At 36.7% G+C, this 14,175-nt stretch overlaps 1 protein-coding gene across 3 annotated transcripts in view; it reads right to left on the bottom strand.

The window, feature by feature from the left end:
- The window catches only part of ATR (ATR serine/threonine kinase), a 38,593-nt gene that overhangs the window by 23,076 nt on the left and 1,342 nt on the right, over nucleotides 1–14,175 (bottom strand). For 2 of the 3 annotated variants that reach the window (XM_069023905.1, XM_069023908.1), the window contains exons 3-19: nucleotides 13,571–13,714; nucleotides 12,142–13,031; nucleotides 10,931–11,118; nucleotides 9,512–9,706; nucleotides 9,064–9,290; nucleotides 8,102–8,254; nucleotides 7,760–7,958; nucleotides 6,904–7,163; nucleotides 6,307–6,497; nucleotides 6,104–6,204; nucleotides 5,615–5,786; nucleotides 4,777–4,944; nucleotides 3,781–3,975; nucleotides 3,254–3,439; nucleotides 2,718–2,810; nucleotides 1,181–1,311; nucleotides 846–989 (exon numbers count right to left, since the gene is read on the bottom strand). In XM_069023905.1, coding sequence (XP_068880006.1) covers nucleotides 846–989; nucleotides 1,181–1,311; nucleotides 2,718–2,810; nucleotides 3,254–3,439; nucleotides 3,781–3,975; nucleotides 4,777–4,944; nucleotides 5,615–5,786; nucleotides 6,104–6,204; nucleotides 6,307–6,497; nucleotides 6,904–7,163; nucleotides 7,760–7,958; nucleotides 8,102–8,254; nucleotides 9,064–9,290; nucleotides 9,512–9,706; nucleotides 10,931–11,118; nucleotides 12,142–13,031; nucleotides 13,571–13,714 — 3,637 coding nt within the window. The remainder of the gene's footprint in view (nucleotides 1–845; nucleotides 990–1,180; nucleotides 1,312–2,717; nucleotides 2,811–3,253; nucleotides 3,440–3,780; nucleotides 3,976–4,776; nucleotides 4,945–5,614; nucleotides 5,787–6,103; nucleotides 6,205–6,306; nucleotides 6,498–6,903; nucleotides 7,164–7,759; nucleotides 7,959–8,101; nucleotides 8,255–9,063; nucleotides 9,291–9,511; nucleotides 9,707–10,930; nucleotides 11,119–12,141; nucleotides 13,032–13,570; nucleotides 13,715–14,175) is intronic. The other variant, XM_069023906.1, reaches the window with a different exon arrangement.

Raw genomic sequence — 14,175 nt, forward strand, 5'->3', positions numbered from 1 at the left:
CAAAGAATATGGCAAACATTAGTTGAATCAGAAAAACCTTAAAAACCCATCAAAAGAAAGCAATGAAGAAATCTCTTTCAATGCTGCTACTATGGCCTTCTACAAGAGCCTTATTATTCCTACTGCAACCTTTTATTTTGAAAACTGTTGGTATGATACAATGCAAGAAAAATGAAAACCCAGAAGTAATCAAGACGTTAAATATCAACATTCCTAAAAAAACCCCAAACATACTTTCAAGCCACAAAATATAAGATGAAAAAGAATTATGACTCAACCTTATCCTCAAAAAGGTTAAGTCATGAGAATTAAAGTATTTTGTATTAAACTTTTATTTTGTTTTCAGTTGGTGTGACCATTTGAAGGGAATGCGTGAAATCTTACTCAACATAATAATCTGTGTACTTCATAATTATACCTCTAATTATTAAAGAAAACAAAGAACTCATTTCCTCCCATTTCCAATTGTGTACACTTCTCTCTATCTTAGAGCAACTGTTAACAATCATCATTATTCTGTAGAGGGAAGTCATTTTCCAGACCAGCAGGAAAAAAAACCACTCAAGAAAACCTGGCAGGGTTAAGTGTCTGAATGGGTTTCAACTTGGCCACAGCATAATATCTTTTTATAAGGACAATATAAAAACACCTTTTCAGATGGGGCTATCACTTGTCACATTTCAAGATCTCAACACAATTTAGAGAAGGGGGAACTTTATACAACAACAACGATTTAGCAGAAAAACAAGTTTTCTCATCTCAGTGCTGGATGACTTGAATTTAGGGTTATCCCAATTCCTGTTGCAGGATTTAATCCATATAACTGAAATTATTTTGTACAGTACCTGTTCTCCACTATGAGGAAGTGGAATATTGCTGTGGTTTCCTTGGGTTGGATATGTATGAGGGGCAATAACACTACTATCACATGGCTGAGCAAGGAGCCAAGATAGGAATGGTCCAGACTTCGAACAAAACAATCCCAGGCTCTAAACAAGAAAAGACAACAAAACAAGAGTAATCAATGATTCTTCTCTGCAGAAAACATTTCAGGTGAGTCATGAGAAGCATTTTAAGCTACTTCAGCACTGTGGTTTAGATTACTGTCCAAAACAAAACAAAATATATTAAAGGACAGAAATAGCAGGGATGCCACTGTTTGGGTACACCATCAGTTCACCTGCAACACAGTTCTGGGAAGTCATCCTTGTATCTCAGAGCTGTTCTCAGCGTGGTCATCATCTTCACTCTGACCGAACTGACGTGTTTGGGACCCATGAGCGTCATTAAAGACCTCAGGCTATTTAAAGCCTAGACATAGATGAAAGTAATTTTAGTGTATTAGATACTCAGGAGAACATGTATAGGTCATATTTTCTATTAAAATCAGGCTACCCTTGCTTAAGAAATCATACCCTAAGACATCAAAATCAGTTTGATGTTTTAATAAATAATCTGGATTTAGAAAACAGAGAGTGAAAGGAAATCTCTAATGGCAAGATTGTAACAAAACCCCACATTATTTAGGCTGCTGACAGATGAGGGAAGAACTGTGGACACCAAAGGAGTTAATGATTATAGATGATTGTTATAATACATGATAAACTATATATCCCAAGCTGAAAAGAGAAGGCTTAGGAAATATAGAGGAAATAAAAAAACTTGCATTTAGAAGAAAAACCAAACCAAGAAAACCCCAACGGAGTTGACATACAACTGCTCACAGAAGTGACTGGCAAGCATCAGGGAACAGGTAATAGCTCAGCTGTCAATGAAAGACAGAAGAGAAATACTGAGATGCAGGAGATATTTCAGTCACAGTAACACTACACCAAACAAGGTAGTAAAATGTCCAGCAAGACAGATCTGTTACACAGGAATAAACCTGAGCTTGAGAAAAGGTCATGCAAGGGGAAACTCACCAAGAATAAAAAACCAGAAGAAAAGATAGAAACAATAGCAGGTGAAGCAAAAGAAATGCTATACAAATTAAGAAAGCATGAAGAAATGAGGCTACGAAAATGAGAACATTTTAATGTGAAAAGCAAAAAAACACCAGAGAAAATGCAGTCTATCAATGTAAAGGTTATATACATTCTAGTACTAAAAACTTCCTGCAGAAATCATCTACACTCTCTCTGTGAAGTGGCTGAAAGGCCAGTCTTGTGGTAAGAAGCACTGCCTCAGCAGAATTTTCAGTTTGTCTCAAGCTGCGAGCTCTAATTTCTCTAAATGCTCTCTACTGCAAAGCTGAAACGAGCTGTTCTGTGAGAACCAAAACTAATGAAATCCAGTTTCTCTTGGATTTCCATCTTTTTTTTCTTTACTTTTACCCTTTGGTGTCCTTATATAACCCCATGCAGTAATTCCAGTTTTCTCCCATATTCCCTCATCCTCCCACTGTTGTTTGTTTCACACATGAAAAATCATACACTTGGATTTCTCCCCTATAATTCGTGGTTGACTGACTTGTTGCATACACCATGTCTGACTGAAATATGTAATACACTACCTGACCATTAAAGAAACATATCAAAAACTTTTGAGCTTACACGGAAGTCCTACCCACAGTGAGACCATCAGGTTTAAAGAATCATTTTGGAACCTTAGTATCTTTGAGACTTCCATGACAGTTGCATGATCACACAAGTAAGTCCGGAATATTAAAACAGTCCTTGCTTATTTTTCTTTTAATATTCAGAATTAAGTTTACACACCATTTTTTTATCCTCAATGCCAACACTGGAACTCAGTAACTGCATGTTAAAAAAAGCCAAGATACCAAGCAATTTAGGTTGCAGATAATCAGCCTGTGGAGAGGAAAAACAAAAGTTAAAAACCCAAATGATCTTACAATTAACACATTTCAAAGCCTAAGAAATTAAAAAGCGGGTACGAAATGCTAATTCTGAAATAAATAAGAGAAGAATCCCAAATACATACACTGCTACTTAAGAAACATCAGTGTTAATGACAGACATCTCTGTTAGGCTGTGGTTATGCTGTTTTGTAGGATCTTAGGATTTGTGTGTGTGCTGTTGGCTTGTTTGGGCACTTTTTGTTTTGATTTGGTTTCATGCATATTTGGTATGGATCTCCCTATTACAGGAACACTTAATAGGAAATGCCAGCCTTTCTTCCACTTTTTGCCTGAAATAAGTGATGTTCAGAGAATGGCAAATTGCCTTCACTCTCACAATGGCCAAAAAGAAATTATTGAAAAAACCGAGTATGAATATTTTGATGTCCTTACCATTTGTTCTGGTGAGGTTATTTCCCTAGGTCCCTGATAGGGATCATCATGAGAGGCAAATGAAGCCAATATGGACAAACCATTGAAGACTTGCTGATAGTGCTCTCCAATCCGCAGCAATAATTCATTATGCAGGCCCTGGTAGTCCTGTCTCAGCAAGCTGCCCAGCTCTATCTCGGTCTCATTCTACAGTCAAACACAAAGTCTTTATTTAATCACAATGTAATTAGCGCACTGAGAGACAGGAGGCACTGGGCTCTGGTTGATTTGTTATAGGAATCAAAGAAAAAGCTTCTGATCAGCTCAGTGTTAGACAAACCAAGTTTTTAGAATTTGCTAAGTTCATAAAATATCTTAGAAACATTCCTCAGAGCCAACAGAACTGATTATAAATAACAAGAACAAAACTTCTGCATATACAATTTCCCAGCCTATGCTTTGCAATATCTTAACTTAAAGCAGAAAGCTCACTATGCATCAACTGTTGCTCCTAATCTGCAGGTGTAATAGAGCAAATACCAATTTACCTTGAGGTAATGAAGTGCCCGCTCAAGCTCATCCTTAGTGCAGGAACAGACCAAATGAGAGAAGATGTATTTGAAGTTATTGATTAAAATCTCTCTTCGGTTCACATTCAATTGCTTTGCTATGGTTCTGATGAGTGTGGAGGCTGCAGGACTGGCCTTGGCTGCAAGGTCAGGAAGCAAAACTTGCAGGGTCCGCTGGTAAATTAAGAACAACAGTTAATGGAAAAGACAAACAAACCAACAAACCCTCCAAAACCCCAGGGTTAGGCTTAGTTCTGCTTATGTCAGTACCACAACCCATGTGTCTGGTCATAAGTATGACCATAGGTATGAATAAAGAGAAACTTTAATAAGATGAAAATACCTAGTAAAAATAAAGATAAAACTAATTACTTTAGGAGCTGCTTCATCTAAGAAACAATACTAAGAAACATGTTAACAAAAAATGAGCTATCATTTTTTGTGTCCATCCAGATTCTCCACAAAAGGAAATCTTAAAAACACCCCAAAACAAACCAAAAAGCCAACATGCCCACACACAACACTTGTCCAGCCTATGACTCAGCTAAAGCACTGCTGACTTAACATTTGTGCATCTCCCATCTACCAACAAACAAAACACAAGTATGATTCTCAAGCTACTTAGGCTTCCAGTGAAAGAGTTATCTAACCAGATATCTAACCAGAGCTGTATCCACAGAATGGCAGCTTTCTTCTTTTGAAATAAGAAAGCTGACTCCATGCAAAAATCGCGCCTTACAAAGGATGCCTCCAAGTGCACTAAATCATTAATACAGATATACTTAATGAGTATTCTAAACTTTAGCTCCTTATCTGTCATACTTGAATTGGCACTGTAGCCATCCCTCTAACTGCTTGATAAAACTGCTCCTCTGCATTTCAGCTCTCAGTTGTAGCACTCCCAAGAGAAAGTGTGGATTAAAACTGAAATTCACAAGCACAAACACAGAATAGCAAAAGGACTGACCAACTTACTGAGAGAAAGCGATTTAGATCTGGAAAATCAAATACACTGGCAATCTCAGATAACATGTCCAGAGCCATTTCTCTCTGGTGAGCAGCTGTTTCTTTCTGCAGCTCATTGCCTTGGCATGGAGCACTCAACACCACCATCTGGCTGGAGTGCAGGGATTCCACTAGAAACTAAGCACAGAGAAATAGGTATTTAGTATTATTTTGCCCTTGTTCACTCCCTAAAATTAAACACAAGAGTTTCACTGGTCTTTCTATGCATGTTTTTCTCTCTTATTTATTGCACATGGATCTATAATTATTACTTTGCAACAGAACTGGCTTATCATCCACTTAATAATTACATTCAGTTTTGCCACCCTGGATTCAAGTATTTCATTACTAAAAATATATTCAGAATTAGGAAAGTCTCATTTTGACAATTTTCTTTTAAACAGAACTTTTTGTCTTTAGGTAATGGCCATAACAAAAACCCTAAATCAATCACAGCATAATTATGCCTGTGAAATGCTGACTTCAATTCCAATCTTAAAACATAGTGTCTTGCAGCAATTGTACTACATAATGAGAGATCTTCTATTTCAGAATGAAGCATCTAGGGTAGAAATTCTAGCATCTAGGGAATAAAACAGAAAAGCAACACTATTGAGGGGAGATCATGACAAAGTCTAAGATTTCTCATTCCTTCCTGAATGTTTGTAGGATTTTTTTTCTTAAAATAATTTCTTTCTCATCCTATTTCACCTTGAGCAATACTGCAATTTTGACCTTTAATTCCATTTTCAATATACACACAAAGAACACAAATACATGCACTTTCTAAACCAGCAACTCTTTTTACCTGACAGATAGGCTTCTTGTACTGACTGAAGAAAGCCTGCAGTTTTATGGCCTTGGCTGCTGCCAGGGCCCGGATTTCTGTGTAAGCTGCTCCGGCCACTGAAGCTGACTTGGACAACAAACAGTGCAACAAATGCAAGAGGGCAAATGGTACCAAATCTCCTTTGGATGCCCTTACAAAGTAAACAGAAGAAAAATAATTAAAAAGGAAAACTGAATTGTTGCATTAATGAAATAATTAAAGAGCATGCTATTGCCATAGTGCAAAATGAGTCATGGTTGTATTTGCATGGCTTATCTGTACATCCTATGATAGGGCAGAAGAAAATGAGGAATGTTCCACAGGAATCAACAGCTCTGTACTGTTGCAATGGACTTGGGGCAAAAGCTGACTTCAAAAAAAGCAATTTAATCTTACACTTGAAGAAAAAGTTACTTTGTATCACAAACTGACTCAACTTGGCAATTTTCAAGATACTCTCAAAAATACCTTCCAATATCTCCTGTTGTGAGAATCAAGGTATCTTTAAGCTCATTATTTCTTGATATTTTGGCATTTGTGTAGGCTTCTTTCATCCTTGAAACAAACAGCTGATACACAGGAAAACAAAAGAATATTTTTAGTGTTTGACATTAGTAAAACAAAAACCACAGTAAGTTAGGAATAAAACTCAAAAATAAATGTGAATTCACCTCTTTTATGAATCCTTCTTCAGAGTCTAAGGATTCTAGTATGCTCTTTATGCAGTCACTGAAAGCCACTCGTACATCTTTGTCTGGATCTTCCATTAGATTTAATAAAGACCCAACAAGAGTCTTCACACTGGACTCATCAGTATTAAAATCCAGGTGTTTGCAAAGATGAGGTATATTTTCTATAAATGCTGGGTGGCATGGTTGGAAGAGGAAAAGAAAACATATTTTTTATTATTTTTCAAAATCTACCTAAGTGCACAAAACAGTGACGCAAACAAGCAATAAAGCACACTGTATTTTTTCACCAAAAGAATAGATATTGTGAAATCAGAGAAGCTATTTAAAATTCAGATTCTATTAAGTATTATAGTTTTAGATATAGCTATAAATCAAATTTAAGCCAGGGTAGTTTAAAAAGAATATCACTAACAACATTAAATATCAGCAGTGATATCAACTGAAATACAACACTTCGAGCACCAACAGAACTATTAAAACCCAATACAGAATAAAAGTAATGGAGAAAGGTACAGGAATAGCGACTTAGTACCTCAGATGGAAGCGTAAAATGTTACTAAAGGTAAAGCCACATACCTAGCTTTACTGAACTGGGTGCTTTGCTCTCAAGGAGAATGAGAAATGGCTTGAAAACACAGGCTTGCACAGAAGAGGTTTTTCCATAAGCAGAAGTCACAGTAAGGCTGCTACACAAAATATCATGAGTAACATCCTTAATAGAAGAGTCTGCTAAGGAAGATCGTACATGGAATGGACCGGAAAGACAACAAGATAACTTCCCAACTATAGCAGCACAAGCCTCCTTGACTAGGTCAGACTCATCTCTAATTTGATTTCTGAAATGGAAACAAAAATGAAATCATTTAAAGAGATCATTTACCTAGAAAATTGTTTTTCTACACTGTCTGAGTTCTCTAACTATACTGACAGTACTATCAGGACAGCTTAAGGATATCTCACTCTCATCTTTGTCCTTTTCAGATCACCCTCAAGTTCTGTTAAATGTTTGAAGTAGCACTGGGCATGGTGAGGCTAGCATGCTGTAAAGAAGAAAGTGAAGGCTAACACAAAAGGACAGAAGACACCAAGACACATATACAAAAAGCAGAGAAACTGCAAAGATTTTAACAGACATATGGACAAATACGACATGGATTTCACTGACAAAGGTATCTCCTTTCCCCCCCTAATTTAAAGACTCTTAATTTGGGGGTCTTCAGCTAGCAAAGGAACTTGTATACTGACATCGTAAGTGAACACTATTCTGTCATACAGACATCATCATATGCGCCTATCCTGTTGATATCTGATGATTTCTGAAATTAAGATCTAGCAAATTTTGGAGGAACATTTATTTTTGTGCTTATACTACATTTATTATTTGCCCATTTTTCTTCTTGCACAAAGGCAGAAAAGCTGCATTAATACATACAAAAGAGCTTTGGGAATCACGCTGCAGGTCTGCACACTTGGTGGATGAAGCAGGAGAGAGAATCCTTTAACACAAGTAGCCCGAATTACTTCATGGGGGCTTTGTAGTGCCCAGTGATAAATTGCTTTTCTCCAATCCAGATGAATGTTTCTTGGGAAGAGAGATAGAAGGAACACACAGTGTGACTGAGTTCGGGGTGCTAAAGAGAAAAAACAAAGTAAATAATTACTTGATTTAAACTTTTAATACCATCAATCATCATAAGAAGGCTAATAAAATAATTTTACTTCAGAACAATCATTCCAAAGTGGAACTAGGCTTTATAAACTTTAACATACTTACAGAAACTCTGTGCAGTTTTTTGACTCAAAACTAGAGGACCAAACCCCAAAACAGATGGCTTAAAAGAAGAATCATCCGGATGGCTGTAAATCCAGGGCAGAGACAGCAATCCACATAAATCATCAAGAATCTGATCACTCAGTGGAATTTTCACTAGGGGAAAAAACCAGCAAAACAACAACAAAAATATACTTTTTCAGCTCTGTAAGGTTTATAAAACATTTTATGTTCCTAATTTGCTATGAAATGTTACATTTTCTATCAACAAATATTAGCATCGCTATTCCCACATATTGATATCCTATTTTTCAGACATGTAAAAATAAATCATGCAGTGCTAAATCAGAATAACCTAAAAATCTCATTAAACAGATGACAGAACGCAACACATGAGCAGCAGAATGAATATAACTTTGGTATCTCTGGATTTATGCAAAGACTCTCAGTTGGACTTTGGGGTGTCTGGTAAGCTGAACTCATAGTAATATTTTAATCTTGGTAACTGAGTCTGTACTCTATCCTACTAGTTACTTTTAAAAAAGCATGGAAGTACTCAGTGTTTTTGGTACCATGCATGCCATGCTTGCTAAAGCTGGTCACAAGCTTTGAAATCATTGAGAGGAACAAAGATAGTAAGGGATGCTGCCTCTGTGTGTCTTTAAAATAAGGCTGCTGGAAGTTTGTTCATTTTTTATTTGTTTTCACTATCCCCATGTATTCTCTTGATCAGATAAAAATCAGTAGAAGTACAGATAAAAAGAAGTAAATAATGTTCAAAAAGGAAGGCAAATGAAGGTCTCTAAACAAAAAATAATGCTATTTTTTTTAATTTAACCTTTTTTGAAAAGAGTTGGAATACTAGCACAAGATTCATAATTTCAGTACCTCCACCAAAACAGACTTAAAACAGTCAGATGAATTCCTAATTTACAAAATACAAGACACCTTAAAGGGTTTCTTACCTTGTGCATACAGCAAAGCATCAAAAATTTTTACTATTCTGTCAACCACTTGTTCTAGATTGACAATCTGTGTAGCAGCCTCTAACAGGTTTCTGCAGACTTTCACTACTCTTGTGGTAAAATCAGAGGAAATCCACTTGAACTGTATATTCACCATTGAATCTGAAGAGCTTGGAGTATTCTTACATGTATCAGAGTTACACAGTGGAGACACTCCATGCTCTTTACTGTTAAAACAGAAATCACATCAATGCAACAAATGCAACAAACAACATTTAATATTAACTGCTTGTAAGCCAAGTTACTATGAAAATGTACTTCTTCAAAACATACAGGACTTATCCAATATTTATCCTGCTACACAGACAAGCATTAAAGTAATCTACAAAAATCATAACAAGAGTTACAAGAAACTCTTGGTCTCACAGTTTCCCCTTGGTACCCTTACCTGGTGGAATTTGTTGGGGGAGAACAATGAACTATGCACAGAGCAGCCAATCGCAGAATTACAGCGATCCCTTCAACAGTCTGAAGAATATCCACTGGCAGAATTTCTTCCTCAAGGAGAGATGCTAAGGATGCAGCTTTCTTAGTGATGGCATTCCATAGAGCACTCTTCAGTTTCATGTTTACAGGGCTAAGTCTGTAATTTGACCATATTAATTATTTTCCAACACATACTTTCTTTCAGAAAAGATAAAATCATCATAGCAAAACCAGAGGTAATCCATATTTAATATAGGACTAGGAAAATACCAAATGAAGCTTTAGCTTAAATGTGTTCTTTGGAAGGAAAAGATTCTAACTCTGAATTTAAGCATGATTCATATCAGACTGATCTGAAAGGCTATAAACATATAACTCTACAATCCTTGGAAGGTCTTGGTAACCATAAAAAGGCAAACATTACACCCATCTTTGACAAAGGCAAAAAACGAGGATCCAAGGAACTATAGGCCTGTCAGTCTAACGTCAGTCCCTGGCAAGATTATGGAAAAAGTCTTCCTTGAACTCATTTCTACCTGCATGAGGGACAAGAAGGTGACTGGAAACAGCCAACATGTATTTACCACAGGTGAATCACACACTCAGTTCCTTTCTACAATGAGACAGGCAGCTCTGTGGAGAAAAGTGAGCTGCTTTTTCAGAAGACTTCAATTGTCTAGAAAATTAGGCTGACAAGAACTTCATGAAGGTCTGTATGACAAGTCCTGCAACTGGCAAAAAAACCCTGATGCAACAGAATAGACTGAGAGCTGACTAACTAACAGGCAGCTTTGGAGAAAATGACCTGGCAGGCTTGTGTAAAAGTGCAATATTAGAGCAGCATGACCTTGCTTCAAAGAAGGTCAACTCCATACCGGGCTGTTCTCAAGCATAAAGGCTGATCACAAGCCCACACCTGGAGTGCAGCATGCCTGAGCCAATTTTGAGTGCCCAGAGACAAGAAAGAGATCAACTGCTGGCACAAGTACAAGACAATCAGGGAGCACTGCACAAGCAGAGGCTGAGAGAACTGGTTTTGTTCATCTGAGCACAACTTGACTTAGCTAGACCTGCTTTAAGTACATCCAGTGTAACAGCACAGCCACATACAATTCTGTCACACTATGGATGCTCTCAGCTTTTGTTTCCAGTGTGAAAAAATGAAAATAATTTTCACTGAACACATTAAAAACAGAATCTCTTTAATAAAGTTTGGCTTAAAAATCACCAGTAGATTTTGATCCCTCAAAATATCCTTTAGATTTTTTTTCCCCAGAAGATCTTTCTATCTGGCTGTTATGAAGAAATTGCCTCAAGAAGTTGTCATGTATTATTCAATAGCCAAATTACTATAAAAGTAGTTACTGAATAAGTGTCATACATTAAAGGTGCAGGTGATTTCTTTGGATGCTTTGTGGATAGGCTCAGTCGTCGTCTTTTCTCTGGAACTTCATCACTGCTGCTGCTCCACCCATCAGTATCAGAGCTCTCCAGCTGGTTCTGATGGAGCTCCTGAAAGATTTCTTCTGTTTGTGTTTTTAATGCTGTATAAAGTGGACTCACCAGATACTGGGATGGACAAACAACAGAGGTACCATGATGTATGCTCTGCCTCACTATAAGATGTGATATTATTGCTTCTGACTTAAAATATGAAATTGCAAAATATTATGGTAAAAACGTTCTTAAAAACCTTTCCATTCAAAAAACTTAATTACAGGATGAAAGCTCTTAAGAGCAATGAAGTTTCCTGTCTTGCTACCAGAGAGGATGCAGCTTGTACAGCTGTTTCCCAGTTCCTGCCATAAAACCTTGCTACCAAAGCCGTCAAACAGACACACAAAGTTTAACAAACAGGAAGGATATGCAGATGAATGTATGGAATAGAGGGAACACTCAGCATATCAACATCTCATTTTCAACACCTTTTTTTAACTTTTTTTAGTTTTTAACTAAAACAGGGTTTATTTAGGTTGAACATCAGGAAGAAATTTTTTATTATTAGGGTGGTGACACTGGCACATGTTCCTCAGAGAGGTGGTAGATGCGCCATCCCTGGAAGCACTGGAGGTCAGGTTGGGTGGGGCTCTGAAGCCTAATCTAGTTGAAGCTGTCCCTGCTCACTGCAGGGAGTTGGACTAAGTGGCCTTTAAATGTCCCCTCCAACCCAAACCATTCTCTGATTCCATTTTAATTCAAACTTTCTGTCTACCTGTCCCTAACAAACATGACTAAAAGCATATGGCTGGAAAATAAGAGCATCTCAAATGAATGGAAACTACTTGCAAAGCTGCCCTCATATGAGTGTACTCTGGGCCTTGCTCCAATTTTATATTATGATTATGGACAGACAGTTGTGCCTGCATAGCTTATGAACAGTTTAATAGATCTGAAAAACATAAGAGTCCAGCAATATCCAACAGATTCAAGAACTCTGACCTGTACAAACATGTGAAACAGTTGAGAAAAAAAGTTTTATCAACCTAAACATGCAATTAAAAATAGCATTTCCTAGGTTTTCTTCTTTGCATAGGTATAGGTTTTGTATATGATCTATTCACACAATAAATTCAGTTTTTAAAATAAACCTACCTCTTGTTCTTCCTGAGTTCCAAGCACATTCACAAAAATTCCACATATGGTACTTATACGGGCTTTTCTTATTTGTAAGGCAGATTCACAGCCAGTTGGAACAAATTCCAGAAAATACTGCAGTATATGGCAAAAAGCAGTTTTCAGCTTTTCAGACTGAAGACACCTAAACACATCTCCTTCAAACAATGAGCAGAGCTTCTCTAGCAGCATATTCAAGTAGACAGGTTCAATATTTTTGTAAGAATCTGCTTCAAAAGGCAGCAATGTCCTCACCATCAGTAAGAGTGGTTCTCCAAAGAGTTCTGATTCCTCGGTATCCATTTCAAGTGCTGACTGTAGAATTTCAAAAAAGACTGTGAAGAAAACACTGGCCAGCTGTTCCGGAGGTCCTCCTAAATGAATTAACTTCACCACAAACTTCATTGCCAAAGTTTTAACTTTTGGACTCCCAAACTCTAACAGGGAGCAGCCTATCCCCCAAAGAATAATATCCTGTCTTACAAAAAATATATCTGCAACAATATCTGTCAGAATAGACATTAATACAGCTTCCAAACATTCTATATTGGGCATACCCATCAGCTGCAATGGTGCCAATCTTAAATATCCCACTTTCTCACTTATATTGCTTGAAAATCTCTCTATAGTCACTGGCCAGACCAGTCCATCTCCCCAGAGATGTTTCTGTGCACCTCTTTCATGCAAGATGATTAAGTCTTGAAAAACCTGTAGCAAGTCTTTAGTTAGTGCTTCAAAAATGGAGCAACTCTTCATCTTAAACAGAAAAAGTAAAGAGCAGATGACATCACAAATGTTCTTGTGCAATGTGTTGCAGTTTGGAGCAGCAGCAATACGAAGAAGCCTTGTTATGATCCAGTTACTAAATTCTAGGACAATAAAAGAGAATCTTTATTATTAAGATAAAAACTAAAATCTCCAACTGAGCACCTCCCTGAGAGCAGATTGCTTATCACTAAAACTAAACTCCTTGAGATAAATGCAGGTAGGCTCAGTAAACAGAGTCTTCACTGGGACATTTATTCAGCAGACCCCACTGAAAAAGAGGAAAAGAGGGGGCAGAATATGGGGGTCGGGAATGGAAGACACACATTTTACAGTGGTATTTCCAGACATTTTCCTCTGTCAGAAAAACAACCTCAGGCAATGAGTACATATCTCATCAACACTATATAGTAATATATCTGTGCAATGATAATGCATAATGTCAAAATCTCTCCTGATAAATTTCCATTATCACAAGTGCTAATCCATTTACAGTATTCAAATTCTATCATCATATTCAGTTACAAATTTATAATGATGAACTTACATATCTGCCTTTTTCCCATTTCTGTTCTTTTGGATGATCCCACTGTCTGCAAATTTAAATACCAAGCTTCAGCATAAACATTTTCAACAAACTCACCAATGCAACTGCATTCAGTTTCCTCCTGATTTCCATCCACATTTACAAACATAAGTGGGGAAGATTTCATGATATGTTGAATAAAATCAAGCAACATCACAGAACTTGGCTGTGAATCTGATTTCTTAACCAGTTCCAAGGCAACTTTGGAAAAAAGAAGACAATATTTAAATCACAAATTTCAATATCAAATTTTATTCACACCTTATGAAAAAGATTTACTAATATATATAAAATACTATGATATGGTATTAAACCTTCCAAATGATTTAGTGGGAGTATAGTTTTTAATCCATTAAGATAATTTAATGCATATTGTAAACCCTCTATGTGACTCCAAACTGTATGAAGAAAAGTATAAATTACTCATTAAACATTATTAACCCCACATGCATTGGCATTCAGTTTAAATTCTATCCAACTGTGTAATGAGTGAAGAACAGCAAATACTTAACATTTCCCTAGGTTTACAGTCTTGCCAGAGAAACAACACTAAGAATTGTTTCAAACCTCCAGGAAATGAAAGGTTTTAAATGGTAGATTCAGTTTACTGAAGCAGAAAATTTAACAAAACACTAAGCATATCTAATGCTGCTCCATTGAAA

Source organism: Aphelocoma coerulescens, chromosome 9 (genome assembly GCF_041296385.1).
Source record: "Aphelocoma coerulescens isolate FSJ_1873_10779 chromosome 9, UR_Acoe_1.0, whole genome shotgun sequence".
In the NCBI taxonomy this organism is placed as follows: Eukaryota; Metazoa; Chordata; class Aves; order Passeriformes; family Corvidae; genus Aphelocoma; species Aphelocoma coerulescens.